Raw genomic sequence first — 16,256 nt, 5'->3', positions numbered from 1 at the left:
TGCATTTCTGCAGTTTCCTTGAACACTGTTCCCGAACATCTCTACTTGATTCACATTCCCAAAGTGCAAGTTTGATAGTTTCCATAGCTTGTAAACAGATGGGGGACATTGGATTTTTCACCATTCTCTTTCTGAACATCTTTGATTTTGTAGGCAGTGCATCATGACAAGCTTTTTATAAGAAAATCTTCTGTTATATTCTTTCACTACTCTATCTAAATATTTTTCCTTTTTATTGTTTCTCCCAAATAATTCTAATTTTGAAAAGAAAATTTGATAAACAGACATTAATTTTCACAACATTTTATATCTTATATTATCAAAAATTGTATCTAAAAAATTATAATCATGAGAAATAGTCTATAAATAAATATTATAAAAAATAAATCTACAAGATTTAATGATTTGATTTGATGGAATGATATTTTTATAATAAAATAGAGGCGGTGAGTAACAAACTCCTAGAGATCGTTCTCAATATTATATATTAAAAAAAATTGTTAGTTATGTACATATATAAAGATCACATTCAGACGGTTTTGGGTTAAAAAATTAGATGAGGTGATTTTAAATAAAAAATTAAAAGTTAAAAAAATATTGTTAGAGTATTATTTTTAATATTATTATTATTTTAAAATTTGAAAAAATTGAATTGATATTTAAAAAAGTTAAATTTTTTATTATATTTTATGTAAAGATCTAAAAAAATTATAATAATGAAATGAGATGAAATAAAACACTTTTTGAATCTAAATGAGACCACAGTCGTGTCATTAAAAAAACTAATTTATAATTTTAGTAATACTATATCTTATAATAAATTGATAATAACATGTCATTTATGTTTCAAATTACAAAATAATAATAATAATAATAATCTATTCATCATTAATTCCCATATTATATATCAAAAATTATAAAAATATTGATCATTTTCATATAGGGGCATTATTTACAGGAATGGCAATTATTCTTTCGACACAAAAGTTTATACGATGAGTCGTTGGGTTAGCACGAGAGTTGTCACCAATAAAGTAAAATATATATATATATATATTATTTTTCTTTTTATAAATTTTTTTATACTTTTAAATATTTTTTTTTAAAAAATTAACAACATCATTAAAAATATTTTTTAAATCATTTAAAAAAATTTACAATATTATTAAAAAAATACTTTTTAAACCATTTAAAAAGAAAAATCGATGAACATCCTCGAAACAATTCATCGGTGGAGGCTGACGATAGAGAAATGCTAGCCTTCGCTTCAATATGCCTGCTGCAGATGATCGCTTGATGTGGAGGCTGACGTAGCGACTCCATGTGGCATGGTCAAGATAAAAACAGAAGATTCTTCAATCACGTGACCTGATTGTTGTCTGTTTGTGTGAAGTGAGGACTGAAGACCCTCCCTCACGGCACCGACAGAACTGTAGCACTTACGGACGATTTTAGCAGCAGCACTTACCTCACCTCACCGAAATCAACCGACAGAACTTGCACTCGATTTCATCGATCAATCTACTGGGTTCTCACCAAAAGAAAGAACTACATCTCACCAACAGGAAAGCGAAAATATTCAGATACGGTAAAAATTAAAGACATGATTGTCAATGTTGTGTTTCGTGAGCCTGGGCAACATCACACCCCCGATATATAAGTCACCTACACAGTCACTATGGGGGGCATCGGGGTCTGTTGATCCTCCGATGCTTAAGTCAGTATGGTGAAGAAGATAATAAACAATAGTCAAAGAATGATAATGTAAAGTGTTAGTGATAAATTGACCAATTACCTCGTCTGCTATGAGTTGGGCCTTATTTATAGTTATCGATCAGGCCCCCACCATAACAGGGGATAATACGCTTATACTGTCGATTCACCGAACAGCTCCTATGTCGTTTCCTTGCTGAGCTACGAAGGTCTCAAGCTTACTCTACATTGCTCGGACCTTGAGTTGCATTGAATGCGGCATGGTTGTTGCTCCTGGGCTGCATTAAATGCATCATGCTTTCTGTTCCAGGTCTCTTCCATCTAGTGATGTGCGTTGTGTCCCTTCCCTCCCAAGCTTTGCCCATATCTTTTGCCTCATCAATATGGCCTGACCCGAATTTCCTACCCGAGCCTTGAACTAAGTATTACCTGTTTTGCTCAGACTAGGTGATGTGGCCGAGCCTTGCCCCTGGCCCAATCCACCCTAAATCATATAACCACTATTGCGCCCTGGCCCATTATTTAGCTTGGCGTAAGGGATTTTTTCCTTTCGCAATGATGATGGTCATTAATTTTGCGTGATGATGATATTTTTTATGTAGACCCCTGCACCTACCTTGTCTTCATATGTATCATTAATTTCGCATGATCTGCTTGCTTAATTTCGTGTGCATGGCAGCTATAAGCTTGTGGTGATGACCTTGAGTGAATTGGTTTTGTGCGAATTAGTCATACAAATTAAAGATTGAATTGGTTTTGTGCAAATTGGTTGAGCTTATCCATTTGCTATTACCAAGTTTGGCGATGGAAGACATTTGTGAGGTGTGATGGTGTTTAGTGACGGAGGCGATTGGAGGGCGATGCATTACGAGGGATTATGCCTCTCTCGCTCGTCTTCTCTGCCGAATTTGATTTCATTCAGTCACTTTTTTGTTTTTTTATTTTAATTTAATATTATGTGCCACGTCAAGCAATCACATGGGTAATGTACAAGCCGTACAGTAGCATCGCTTATTTGCGAATGAAAAATGCTTTGGCCACCGATTCGATTGTATTTTTTTTTTTTTACTTAATTGTTAAGTAATTATTTTAAAATGAATTTATATTTTTTTATTTTTTTAAAAAATATTTAATAAATTTAAAAAGAAAAGAAATAATTTTTATTTTTTATTTTTTTTCTATTCGATGGTTGTTTCGGTGGACTCCTCTGTGTGGGTGTAGCAACGTCCTCGAATATTAGCATTTTAACACCCCGACGCAGGAAAGAGTGAGAGATGCCTTAGTGATATAAAAAACAAAAAAAGAAAAAAGAAAAGAAAGTGATAAGAGTGGAAGCGATTCCTCTGCAAACTCTACAGCAAAAATAGTTTCTTCCTCTTTTGGCTTCAAGATTGAATCGCCGGTCAAGCTCTTTACGAGGCTCGTATTCTATAGTCTCTACTGCGCGGCACACAATTGTGCAACATCGTCACCCCCCGCCTCGTAATTTATTTTCCGTTTTGTAAATAAAAAATTGGAGCTTTGGATTCTTAGAAATAATGTTGTCGTTGTTTCAGGCATGTCTTCGTGTGAATTGTTTCATTACTTGACTTGGTATCGGGAGTCTTGATCTATGTTACTTATTTCTCCCGTGCTTTAGTTTTATCTGAGAGATGTCCGTTTGGAATTCCCTCCTTGTATGAATAGATCAGCTTCTAATCCATAACAGTTATTTTTTTTCTTTGGTGATTAAAAAGTTAACATTTCTTTGTTGGTTATGATTGATATGAAATTTTAGATATCTTCTTTATTGTAATTTTTTACTCAATCGTAACTCTTTTCTGAATTTTTTACATTATATATAAGCTCTCGTCAAGCACCTATAACGATTTCAATGACCATGCCCCATTTGTGTGAGTAATTATGCCCCATACATTCGAGTCTTCATTGCTTGCTTATTGTAAACTTAAATTAAGGGTATTTTTTTATTCAAGCGTTCATTTCTTCTGCATTATAGGTTTCCAACATCGTTTATAATCTAGGAAAGAAGAAAAGGTGAATTTTTTTGCATATCGAAACATGAGTAGGCCCCAGCAACCTAGGAGAAGAGTGGCATTTGTGCTGATTGATGGGTTGGGCGATGTGTCGTTGCCAAGGCTTGGATTTAAGACTCCTCTCCAAGCAGCCAAAGTACCCAATTTGGATGCCATTGCATCTGCTGGAGTTAATGGTCTTATGGACCCTGTCGAAGTAGGATTGGGTTGTGGAAGTGATACGGCTCACCTCTCTTTGTTGGGTTATGACCCAAGAGTGTATTACCGGGGTCGCGGTGCATTTGAGTCCATGGGTGCTGGTCTGGCAATGTCACCTGGTGATATTGCATTTAAGGTGAGAATGCATTATTGTTTACATTTTTATCACTCTTCAGATGCATCTGTTATTTTTTAAAAAACAATTTTTATAAAGGTTGTTTGCTTAGTGATATACGTTATCTTTTCCTGTACTTATTTCTGCATCATATGACATATGGTATAATAGTACGTGCACATCAGATAACGTGATTTTTCAACATGTGGGCATTGTCAAACAATGCATTATGTCTATTTAACATGGAAATTAACTGCTGATATGAATTTTGCTTTCATTTATAGTAAAGAGAATCCATCGGTTACTGTATATTTAGTTTAGTATAAAAGTACGAATGCTAATTGGATCAAACGAGGTTGAGACGGATGTCATCTTATGGTTTTTATTTTGTAGGCATTGAATCATTGCTGTATGTCTTCTTCTATTCAATGAAAAATGAACTCTTATGTAATTTGGCTCGTTGCTTCAATAGACGTCAAAATATTGGCATGAGAAATGGTGTAACTTTATTCTTGATATGGAGTATTTGGAAGGAAAGAAATGCTATTGTTCTTTAGATGGATCCGAAGTCTCTTTGCTTAAACTGGAATCATTACTCGTGTACCTCCCATGTACTAAGGCTATGCTGTTTTATTTGTTCAATTTCTATTAAATCCTGTCAAATAAGAAAAACAAAATTGTATGCTTCAGAGATTATTGGTTGTGGTTGGCTTTAATGCATGATAACTCGTTGCCATCTTTTGGATCACTAGTCAAATTTTGCTACCTTGGATGAGAAAACTGGAATAGTCACAAGTAGGAGGGCTGATAGGCACTTTGAAGAAGAAGGGCCCATACTCTGTGCGGCACTCGATGGAATAAAGCTGCCGTCTTTTCCTCAATATGAAGTCAGAGTCAGGTGCGGATACTTATAGCTGCTATAGTATTGCTTGTTAATTGGCATCACCACATACCTCCATATCAGGGATATTTGAGATTTTTGCTAAAGACAACCTCCTTTATGTGGAGAACTGATGACTTGTCAACTTTTCCTGTTATCTAAAATGTTTTTGAACAAGTTTGAGTTTGGAATATATTTTCACGAGGTTTAGATGGCAAGTTTGTGGGATCATAGCCAGCTTGCCTAGTTAGCACTGCTATCATGTAGTTCCAACATAATTTCTCAGCTTTTAAATTTGTGTAGGTGCTTTGGTCACAAATCTAAAAATGAAAAAAAAAAACCTAGAAAGAGGGAAGGGAGAGAGAGACGCCCTACCTCAGTTCTTCGATTGAAGCTTCTTAAGGATTTAATTTCAGTAATAAGCTAGACTCAGATCACGATAAGATATTTCCTACAGGTATGCAACAGAACATAGATGCGGAGTGGTCGTCAAAGGACCTGGATTAAGTGGAAATATATCAGGAACAGACCCATTGAAGGACAATCGCTTACTATTGCAAGTTGAAGCTTTAGATGATACTGATGAAGCAAGGCACACAGCTGCAGTTGTTAATGAGTTATCCAAAGAAATGTCACGGATTCTGGTTTCTCATCCAGTGAATGCAAAGCGCATTGCAGAAGGGAAGAATATGGCAAATGTTGTCCTACTACGAGGTTGTGGTATTCGAATTGAGGTATGTTGTATTCAAAATTTGAAACCTCTTACAATTTATAAGTTTTTTTTGGAGGTCTATTTTAGGTGCCATTATTTCTCTTGCAATTAGGAAAAGGGAAAATTCACAATAATTAATTTGAGCTTAATGCTTTAAACAGCAGCTGGTGGGTGTTTGTTGTTAGGAAACAGTTTTGCTGGCGACATGTTCTATTCTTGAATTTTCAATATTTCCTCACATCCTATTGTTCTTGTAACATATCTTGTTAATAGATATATTATTGTAAGAATGTTACTTTTAAAAAATTATAAGAATGTTAGCTTGGGATTGGATTCCATAGGCTTGGAATTCCCGTGTAACTTTGGTATTTAGTTAACATGACACAAGCTAAAGCATACCTTGCGGTGAATATTCTGTGACTAGATCACTGACTTGGACAGAATTGCTTGTTCTTCTTTCAGATTTTCATGTATTTTTCTAATAGGTTGTAACTTTTTAAGGGGTTTCTGTTATGCACTTCCCCTATACTGAAGTTCCCTTTAGTATATTGCAGGTTCCTCCATTTGAGAAGAAACATGGCTTGTGGCCATGCATGGTAGCTCCCACCAAAATTATAGCTGGCTTGGGCTTATCACTTGATATTGATATCCTTGAAGCTCCAGGAGCAACTGGAGACTATCGAACACTTCTAACTTCGAAAGCAACTGCAATAGCTAAGGCACTTATAGCTCCTTTGCAGTCTTGCCCCTCTGTTTTTGTACCTGGGGAGGAGGAGCACAAACCAGGTCGATCAGATGGCTATGATTTTGGATTTCTTCACATCAAGGTTTTATCTTCTAAGATTTTTAGTTTTTTCTGTTTCAATGCAACTTGAATAGCTCTGTATCAAGCCAAAATACTACGAGTGCCCAGCTTGTATTTGAGGTTCTGAATTTTAGAATCTCTGGCTCTCACTGACTTTAATTGCTCCATGTGTGCATGACTAACATGAAGATGAACTTTTTTAGAAGGTAATCTAGGATTTGACAGACAAAAAAAAAAAAAAAAAAAAAAATCATTATAACTAATGGTCGTGGGCCTTCTAAATTGAATACCTATTGGACATTTTTGCTAGTTTTTTTTTATGAAAAAATAGAAATATCAGAAAAAATCAATTGTAGAAAATCATTTTACTCTTCGAATCATTTTATTTTGGATACGGTTCTTTCTTTCCGTCTCTGCAACTAGCCTGTTGGAACTGTAGGCTGGATGGTGATGGAGGAGGCCAAAGTGCTTGCCTCAAGTTCTTCAAATGTCACCGCCGTGATGGAGTCTCCTTGATAATTGGTGTTGCAGGCAATAGATGATGCAGGTCATGACAAGGCAAGCCTTTTCAAAGTCAAAGCACTGGAGGCTGTAGATCGAGCCATAGGACAGTTGATCAGGCTCCTCTGGGAGGCAGAATCAACTGGAAATTTTAAATTCTTCCTTTGCGTAACTGGAGACCACTCTACTCCAGTTGAATATGGAGACCACAGCTTTGAACCAGTTCCATTTGCCATGTGTCGATTGAAAGACTGTGTGGGTGCAATAGGTGGAGAGTCCATCGTTTCGGGAACTTCTCTTGATCCATTTCCTCTTCCAACCATTAAAGCTGGTGAAGATCTAACAGACGATGTGGGAAATGAACAAGAGAGAAGAAACAAACAGTTTGAATCTTTTAATGGAGATTCTGTTTACGAGTTGAATGAGATAGCAGCAGCAAGGGGGTGTCTTGGGCGTTTTCCTGGAGGAGAGATGATGGGAATTATAAAGAAATTTCTAAAACTTGATGCGTGAACTATGTTTGAAGTAGGGATATTCATGGTTGTTGCATATCACCTCGAAAGGATTCGCAAGGTTTTTCTTATCCTTTTTCCTTGTTAGATTGCAATATCTGTATTCTGGAGATTTCAATCGTCAAAATTTTGACACTCATACTGACATTGTCAAATCATGCAATCTGAATCTATATATACTATCAAAATATGTTGATCAGAAGTTCTTTGTGTCTTGCCCCTTCTCTCTTTGCCGCATGGATCTATGAGATAGACTTGAATGGTGGACCATAATTCTCTGCTTGTTGGCAACATGCTCATTGACGTACAATTGTTGTAATAATCAGAACTGTTCATCTCATCTAATTATTACAATTTTTTTAAATTCTCATACAAAACAAAATAAATAATTCAACTTTTTCAAATCTCGAAATAAAAATAATATTAAAAAAATATATTCTAACAATATTTTATGTAATTTTTAATTTTAATCTTGATTCATCTTATTTCATCTGCGAAAATAAATCAGGCATATTGAAGCGGAAAATATTACTTTCTGCTGCAATTTTACAATAGAGAACACAAATGCTCCAACTGAAGCGTATCTAGTCATTTGGAGGAACCATCAGAAGGAAAGTCATTAGAGTAGTGAAAATGGTCTAGTCATTATCAAGTCTAAAATTTAGATAAAAGTTGAGATTTTTGCTAAAGTCAAAATTATTGAAGAAGCTAGTCTACATTAGACTATCCATTACAAAGTTAAAATAATAATATAATATTATATATTTTAATAATAATTTTTTTATATTTTGAAAATACACTCCATATATGAATTAATAATTTAATTTTTACTTAAAATTATTGTTTCTCAACTATTTTTTTCTCAACCTAATTATCCAATATAATATAACCTTATTTACAAAAAATATTTCCTAGACATAATCTGAACATAAATCTGGACGATATCTGTCCATCAATAATTTCAACTTGTGAATAAAATTTGTGAATAAGAAGGGAAATGACCATTGTTGATTAGTTATGAAAGAAATATAGGTTTGAGGAGTGAATGGTGACTCTAATTTTGAAAATTTCTTTAGAGTTACTGTAACTTAAAAATCTAAACTAAAAATTTTTAGTTAGTCCAATACAAATTATTTGTATAAAATTTAGCTATATTTTAGATTTCACTAACATTTATTATTCCAATATCAGTGCTCTTATGACTGGCATTGATAGCATTGATATTCACGCGGTTCCTTCTCCATAAAATAAAAAATTACTTGGGTCAAACGTAGAAGCTTCAAGGAATGTGCTATATACAGTAACATCATCAAAAGAACAGTTGGTCGGGATGGAGCTGTTCAATCCCACATTATCAAAAGACATTTCATCCCGGTCAAATCTTGGAAGCTCCGAAGTTTCATCGTTTTATTTCATGGTTTTTTCCGTTGCTTGTACGTCTTCATTATCTTGGACTCATCCAAGTTCTGTATGTATGTATATAAACATACCATGACAAATGGCCAATAGCAAAGAAGAGAGACAGAGAGAGAGATGTACGTGACAAGGCGTCTTTCGGAGTACAGAAGGGACCCCAGCAAGCTCTCAACTCCACCCCATACAGCTCCTAATTCAGGCTATATGGTCACCATGGATACAGCACTAGAGACTGAGGAGACATGTTGTTGGGGCCTCTGTGATTCAAACGAAGTGAAAAATTTGCCTTTTCCACAAAACAAAACACTGGTTGTCTCTCACAGCGATGATGAACACCCGATATATGAGCTCTTGTTCATCCCAGTTCTTGACGAGCCCCTCTCCTCTAACGGCTACTATGTTATCCACGCAAAAGGCAGTAGCAAAGGGTGAGGGTCATGTGCTGACTCTACTTTCTCGTTTGTTTCTTCAAAATTTCAATCTACTTTTATTCCATAAATCATAACTATACGTAGAGTCAATAAACATTTTTTTGATAACAAAAAAGTAAAAAAAAAAATAACAGTGATTTTTCAGGCAAGCATGCATGTGCGCGACGGAAGAGGATAAGATCAAGTCGATTTTTGGAGACCATGTACGAAATGTGAAACCAAAAGCTTTTGACCCTACGAATGTATACCAACAAGTGGAAATTTGTAATGTACCCTCTAGAGGTTTTTACGCCAATTCTGCACTTCCTAACTGTTACCCTCCATCATTTCTAAGGGAAAAGTACCGAACAGCTGCACACTCAAGCCCGTCTTATTATAGTTTTGATGACGCTCCAGGCCGGGCTTAATTCCTCACTTCGAATGTGCCTTCCAGAGTTTAATATTCCAACAAGTCACAAGCGTTCAACACCTATTATCATAGGGAAATGGTATTCTCCCTTTGTATTCATAAAAGAGGAAGGTTCTGTGAAGACCCAAATGAAGAAATCTTTGTTTTACAAGATGACTTTAGAGCAATATTGGGAGCAAATTTACTCCCAGGAGAATCATGGCGGTGAAGGAAACATTGTGACGGTGAACACGAATGTAGAGATCAGGGAAGTGTATTGTCTAGATGGCATGAAAGCTGTGAGAGTTGATGGCAATGTTAATGAGTCTGATGGTTTTATTTGGTTTAGGGTTCAGAACCAGAATAGTGGACGCGTGGGCTTGAGTTCAGCCATCGTGGATGGAATGAGAGGGATTCAAAAGGAAGGAGGGTCGGTTGATGGGCAAGATAGCGAGGTGTGGGCTGAGAAAGTAGAGGTGACTGACAATTTGTGGAGGAGACTTTGTGGTTATGTGTTGGTGGAGAGCTTTACTTTGAGGAGAATGGATGGAAGTTTAGTGCTGAATTGTGATTTCAGGCACACCCAACGGATTAAAACCAAATGGGAATGAATCAAAATCCTCGGCTACATCAACGTTCATAAACCCCTACCTATTATGTCTGGTTTGTCAGTGGGGGCAGGATGGGTATAACAATGTTTGCTAATGTACTTCCAACTCTTTTTATGGACAACTTTTCATTTATAAAAAAACTTGATATGGTATGTACTATGTAATAGAATATTATTTCCAATTCAACAATGAACAATTCTGAAAAAAGAAGAGGACACAAGATAATTGAGTCCTTTATGATCCTCTTAAAGATGCGTCGCATATTCGATTTTTGATAATACGATGGTCATTGTACACTGGAAATGATCTCAATTAGTAATTCTACAGTTGTTCTACTCTATCTAACGGGCTTACAAAATGTAGAAGTCTAAATTGTTTTGCAGTTCTAGTACATGCCTTATTTTAGCAAAAGCACCACGGCAATGGAAACATATTGCAACAAAATGGGTGTTAACACTTCTCAACAAAGTTTAAGGTTTCAATAAGACCGTCTGTCCAACATGATTACGTCCAGTACTCCAATAGCCTCACGGAAAATAGAGTTAGTGAAACCAGTACGCTCAGAAGCAACCGTTTGAAGTTTCTAGGGAGAACCGACCACAGCCTAAATTGAATAGAACTCAAAAAGCCCAGTTTGATGTTGCCGAATTATCCCAGTTCGGCCTTGGAACCCCTTTTGCCAGCAAATCCACTTACGGAAAGCAGACTTGACAGAAAGCCCTGGTTGTTGTTGCAATCGTCCTTGTCACTGGAATTGCTTAAATTGCTTATGAGAGACCAGTGTGTCTCAAAGTCTGGATCATAACCCCTTTGTTGCATCACATGCATGAGCTCCGATGCCTTCTTGAGATTGTTTTCTAAGCGATTCCTATTAACTACAGCACAGTACATCTCCCTTGTACTTTCACCAACCTGAAGAATAGAAATTAGTAAATTTTCAGCTTCTGCAGTTCTCCCATTTTGGCATAAGGCATGAACAAGCATGCCAGAAGTTTTGATGCTAGGCTTAAGATCCCTATATAACATCTCAGTATAAAAATCCATGGCTTCATCCAATCTATTTTGGGTACAGAAACCTTGAATTACTGAATCGTAACTACTAGAATTTGGGACAGTTCCTTTCTTCAACATTATGTTCAGAAGATCAACTGCCTTGTTCAGTCTATCGAGCAAACAGAAGCGCTTAATCAGATTATCATAATTGATATTGTCAGGAATTAGACATTTTTCAACCATCCTGTCCAACAGATCTTCTGCTTCATGAAGCTTACCAAGAGAGATAAGGCCCTCAACAATTGCATTTTGAATGATTGAACCATGAACCCAGCCTCTTAATTCCATTTCTTGACTCAAGTACAAGGCCTTTCCAAGCTCCCCAGCACCACACAGGCTGCTTATTACTCTTCTCAAGCTCCGATTACTGGGCCTAAGTTCCTTAGAAATCATAGTAGAAAGACAGTGTGCAGTACTTGATACATCTTTACACTGAGAAAACCCATAAATAAGAAAATTATAAGTAACTTCATTGTGCAGTAGTTCCTTTTCTTGCAATTGATATAATATATTCTTGACAAGTGAACTGTTCCCCGTTGCGAAGAGATAGAATATGAGAATGTTGTAGATGATGAGATCATGAGACTTGCTTTGTCCAAGCATAAGCGCTGTGAGATTCAGTGCATGAGGGACCCTACCCTCCAAAAGCATCAAGCGCACCAGATTCCTGTAGCTCGAGATTGAGAGACTTAAATTTTTTCTTATAAAACCACCTAGTAGCTCCCAAACTTTCCTCAAGTTTTTCACTTGACAATGCCCTTGGACCAGCATGTTATAAAGTTCCACAGCTGAAAGCAGCCCCTTAAACAGAATATCCTGGAATACAGTGGCCACTTCTCGAACATTTCCTGTCATACAAAACCCTTTTACAAGCGCACCTTGTAAAGAAGATGAATCTAAAATTTGCTCTCTTAAAGCAATCTCTTTTAAGGCAATAGCTTTCTCAAATCTGCCAACTCTACATAGCTGAGGAATTAATAAAACAGACACATCCAAGCAAGGAACTAAATTCTTGGCTAGCATATTGTCCAACATCATAAAGGCCGCTGAAAATTTTTTCTCCCTACACAACCCTCTTACAACATGGCTATAAGCCACACGATCCAAGATGAAACCCTGCTTTAGAAGTTCATCCAGCAATACATGTGCAATTCTTGTAAAACCAGAAGCACAAAGATTTTCCAGAAACACTGAAAAAATATCTAACCCTGCAGGAATGTTATAAACCAGCATATGTTCAAGAAGCTGTAATGCTTCCTTGAGCATTTCTCTCTGGCAAAGACATCCCACAAGAGCTTTACAATCCTTCAACCCTGGTAACCATTTGTTTCTTTGAGCAACTTCCCAGCAACAATGAAGGTCCTTCAAGTTCCCTTTCTTACATGAACCCAATATTAGAGCAGTGTACGTCTCACTCTTGGCAATTAAATGCCTTTGGAGCATTCTGTCCAATATTATTTTCCCACTGTTTATCAATCCTTTCTTGCAGTATGCCTGGACAACCAAATTGAGAGTTTCTTGGTCCAGCTGATCAGCCAACTCTGGCATTTTCTCCAAAAGCTTAGCGACTGCCTTGATATGGGAACGGGATGAACAAAACCCTTGTACTAATGCTGAGAAGACAGAAAAAGACAGTTCTTGTCCCCAGTGAACCATTTCATTTACCATTAGCAATGCATTTCTAAACTTTCGATGACCACATTGCTCCATTATAAGTGTGTTAAAATCGGGTATCATGGAATCTTCAAGGACCCTGGTGACTGTTTTTTCATAATCATCCAGGTCCGTGTCTAAATAAAGACCATTCCCAAGATTATCAAGAAACTCTGTTTTAGAAAGTCCGATATTGTTGTCCCTTTTCAACCTCACAGCTAATGGATCGAGCCCCAAGACCCTAAATGCTTTGGAAAGCGGATCCTCTAATGAGGAGAGCTGAATAAAACCATGCCTAGCCATCTGGCAAACTGTCCTTTTCACTTCATCAAATTGTCTAGCCTTGCAAAATCCAGCTAACAGTATTCTGAAAGTTGATATATCAGGGGGTGTTCCCCGATCCACCATTTCATGAATAATGTCCTGGGCATGCTTCCACATACCTTCCTTAAACAACCCACTGATAAGAGCATTATAGGAACATATATGGGGTTTCAGACATTTGGACAGCATGTCTGACAAATAAAAGAAGGCCTTTTTCAGTTTCCTTTCATGGCAACTCCAACCAATTAAAATTCCAAAGGTTATTTCATCGGGTTTGAAACACAAGGCTTTCAACTCTTGTAAAAACAAACCTGCCCTTTCTGTGCCAAAATTGAGACATAGACAATGCATAATCTTATTTCCAGCAATAACAGTTGGAACACACTTCATGCGAGCAAAGAAACTCAACAGATCCTCAAAGTCCTTCTTCTCACAGTACCCACGAGCAATTTCATTAATAACAGAGCTACTGGGCTCCAAACCAGAAACCAGAGCCTTCTTGGCAAGATTTCTTCCTTCCTGAATATGTCCGTTTCTACACAGTAGTCTGATGACATTCTCAAAACTAGCCTTCTCCGGATCACTCAAATTAGCATTCATCTCCAGCATATCCCAACAAACTCGATTCGCCAACTGAATTTTCTTCTTTTGAACCAAGAAATCAAGAAGAACACAACAGCAGGCCACCGATGGCATAAAACCCCGCCCCCTCATTTGTTCATACACCACAATAGCTCTTTCTAATTCCCCATCACCAGCATACCCTTGAATCAAATTACAGAAAATTTCAAGACCATCCAATGAAATTCCTTGACTCTCAATCGTAGAAAGCAAGAATTCAACTTCTCTAAGCATACCCGCATGAATAAGCAAGGAGGCCATGACCTCACACGACCGAGGGAGATGCTTAAAACCGTTATCCTGTTCATTCGCCCGCTTGAAGATTTCCCACAAAGTCTCAACCTTCCTAGCTCCAATCCTAACTTTCCCGTTCTCAGATTGAAAACCCAATAATATTCCAAGCACGTCTTCGGGTTTCAGTACCGAAATCCTAATAAACCTACGCGCAGTATTGGGCTCTATATCGGATATATAGAAAATGAGGTCCTTGACAGAGGCATTAGCAAAGTCCTTGCCATTCTTCTTATCCAAAGAATGGGAACAATTCAATATGACAGACTGTGCAAAGCCATTGAATTTCACAGAAGATAAATCTAAGCGGGTATCGTTGTTTTGGAGTTTCGAAGATGATGGTGATGATGGATCAGTGAAAGAAGTGGCGGTGGTGGTGGGTAAGGTTGAGAAGTGGTAGAAGAGAGAACGAACCTGTTTGATGCGGGGTCTGTGAGAGTGGATTATGGCGGAGAGGAACTGGAGCATGTGACTGTGGAGAGCTCTGGTGGTGGTGGAGGTGCTGACGAGTCTTGGTCTCATCTATGTACAGCTGCATTGTTTTCAGCGGTGAACGAGGGAAACTGTAAGACTCAATTGCGTCTCACAGAATTTATTTGTTTTTCTTATGGTAAACTGTAACGGCGGCGATACGATCTTTTACGTCAAAAAAAAAAATATAATGAATTAGAGCCGGTTTTGATTAGAAGCTATCATCAACTCATCTCACTATTATTTATTATTATTTATAAATTTAAACTCATAAATCTCACTACTATTTATAAATCATCTCAATCATTCCATCTCTAAACCTAAACCATACCTTAATTTCGGTAACGCCCTCGCTAACCTCAAACTTGTGGATAACATTGGGAAAGGCCTTAATCGTGTGCGTTGTACAGTTAGGAACTTTTGCCTTAATACGATTTTAATATAGAATAATTTTGAAAGCTTTGTACAAAGGATTTACAATCTTAATACTTTAAGGATAAAGTGGTTAGAATTCAGCGCTCAAGGATAACTATATTGCTAAGATTACGATTAATTTACAAGCATTTCTCTGGCCCGTGAAGGATGGAAAAAGTGGTGTCCATGCCTTATTTTGGTGACGACTGTTATATGGCCATGAATGCAGGAAGGTTGTGAATTTCAGCCACCGTTTAGAGTAGTAAGAGCAATGTGAAATTACAGAGGGTGTAGATATACAGAGATGTTGGCGTTTAATTGTTGCAGTAAAGTTTATCTTGGATTAGAGAAATTGAGAGTAGATATATAGGTTATTATGGATTATACACACATCCGTAGAATTGAATTCAAGAAAGAAACAGCCTGCCTTGCCTTCCATGTTTAGGATTTGAGATATTATAGTCGCATTATACCATATGGCTAGTTAATATTACAAGAGCATTCATTTTAATGGGACCTATCTAATCACACCATCCATACAGGATCTGACACGTTTACTTCTTTCCTTTTAATGTTCAATAATGCAAAAAGGTAATCAGCCAATTGCACGAAGTTTATTCGATCAAGTTGGATCTGTGTACTGTTGATATATAGTTCCCAACAAGCAGTTTAGAAGTTAGTTTGAGTTTAGAAGTTAGTTTGGATTCATAGAAGAGATGAGATGAGATGAGATAATTTTATATAAAAGATAAAAGTTAAAAAAAATATTGTTAAAATATTAATTTTTAATATTATTATTATTTTTATATTTAAAAAAGATGATTTGAGATTTGAAAAAGTTGAATTATTTATTATATTTTGTGTAAAAATTTAAAAAAGTTATAATGATGAGATGTAAAACTTTTTGAATTTAAACAGGGGCTTTGTTTGGATCTTGAACTACTCTCAACTCATTTTAACTCATCATTACAATTTTTTCAAATTCCAACACAAAATATAATAAACAATTCAACTTTTTCAAATCCCAAAATAATAATAATATTAAAAAATAATATTCTAACAATATTTTATCATTACAACTCAACTTAACTCAACTCATTTCAATATACAAACA

General features: G+C 36.4%; 3 protein-coding genes across 4 annotated transcripts; 2 read left to right on the top strand and 1 right to left on the bottom strand.

Moving 5' to 3' along the window:
* Positions 1 to 2,949: 2,949 nt before the first annotated feature.
* Positions 2,950 to 7,671, top strand: LOC121252827 (probable 2,3-bisphosphoglycerate-independent phosphoglycerate mutase). Of its 2 annotated transcripts, none has more exons than XM_041152650.1 (6): positions 2,950 to 3,132; positions 3,710 to 4,080; positions 4,812 to 4,957; positions 5,397 to 5,673; positions 6,206 to 6,478; positions 6,988 to 7,671. In XM_041152650.1, exons 2-6 carry the CDS (start codon positions 3,772 to 3,774, stop codon positions 7,468 to 7,470), a joined length of 1,488 nt encoding a protein of 495 aa, XP_041008584.1. In that variant the 5' UTR covers positions 2,950 to 3,132; positions 3,710 to 3,771; the 3' UTR covers positions 7,471 to 7,671. The 2 variants fall into 2 exon arrangements, with proteins under 2 accessions (XP_041008584.1, XP_041008585.1); XM_041152651.1 differs by having other exon boundaries at positions 2,964 to 3,133; positions 3,734 to 4,080.
* Positions 7,672 to 8,803: 1,132 nt separating this feature from the next.
* On the top strand, positions 8,804 to 10,344 carry LOC121252101. The gene is made up of 3 exons (XM_041151588.1): positions 8,804 to 9,313; positions 9,462 to 9,712; positions 9,798 to 10,344. Exons 1-3 carry the CDS (start codon positions 9,003 to 9,005, stop codon positions 10,313 to 10,315), a joined length of 1,080 nt encoding a protein of 359 aa, XP_041007522.1. The 5' UTR covers positions 8,804 to 9,002; the 3' UTR covers positions 10,316 to 10,344.
* A 213-nt stretch (positions 10,345 to 10,557) lies between these two features.
* On the bottom strand, positions 10,558 to 14,872 carry LOC121252540 (pentatricopeptide repeat-containing protein At5g15280, mitochondrial). The gene has a single exon (XM_041152238.1). It carries the CDS (start codon positions 14,777 to 14,779, stop codon positions 10,964 to 10,966), a length of 3,816 nt encoding a protein of 1,271 aa, XP_041008172.1. The 5' UTR covers positions 14,780 to 14,872; the 3' UTR covers positions 10,558 to 10,963.
* Positions 14,873 to 16,256: the final 1,384 nt, after the last annotated feature.

This window comes from Juglans microcarpa x Juglans regia, chromosome 2S (assembly GCF_004785595.1).
Source record: "Juglans microcarpa x Juglans regia isolate MS1-56 chromosome 2S, Jm3101_v1.0, whole genome shotgun sequence".
Lineage (NCBI taxonomy): Eukaryota > Viridiplantae > Streptophyta > Magnoliopsida > Fagales > Juglandaceae > Juglans > Juglans microcarpa x Juglans regia.
This window is presented reverse-complemented; position numbering and strand designations above follow the sequence as displayed.

Excerpts from the sequence above, each read along its gene's own strand:
- LOC121252540 (XM_041152238.1), bottom strand. The coding sequence starts at position 14,779 with ATGAGACCAAGACTCGTCAGCACCTCCACCACCACCAGAGCTCTCCAC.
- LOC121252101 (XM_041151588.1), top strand. The coding sequence starts at position 9,003 with ATGTACGTGACAAGGCGTCTTTCGGAGTACAGAAGGGACCCCAGCAAG. Across the intron at positions 9,314-9,461 it reads GCAAAAGGCAGTAGCAAAGG|GCAAGCATGCATGTGCGCGA; the intron begins GTGAGGGTCATG and ends GTGATTTTTCAG. Across the intron at positions 9,713-9,797 it reads TAGTTTTGATGACGCTCCAG|GGAAATGGTATTCTCCCTTT; the intron begins GCCGGGCTTAAT and ends CTATTATCATAG.
- LOC121252827 (XM_041152650.1), top strand. The coding sequence starts at position 3,772 with ATGAGTAGGCCCCAGCAACCTAGGAGAAGAGTGGCATTTGTGCTGATT. Across the intron at positions 5,674-6,205 it reads GTTGTGGTATTCGAATTGAG|GTTCCTCCATTTGAGAAGAA; the intron begins GTATGTTGTATT and ends AGTATATTGCAG. Across the intron at positions 6,479-6,987 it reads TTGGATTTCTTCACATCAAG|GCAATAGATGATGCAGGTCA; the intron begins GTTTTATCTTCT and ends TTGGTGTTGCAG.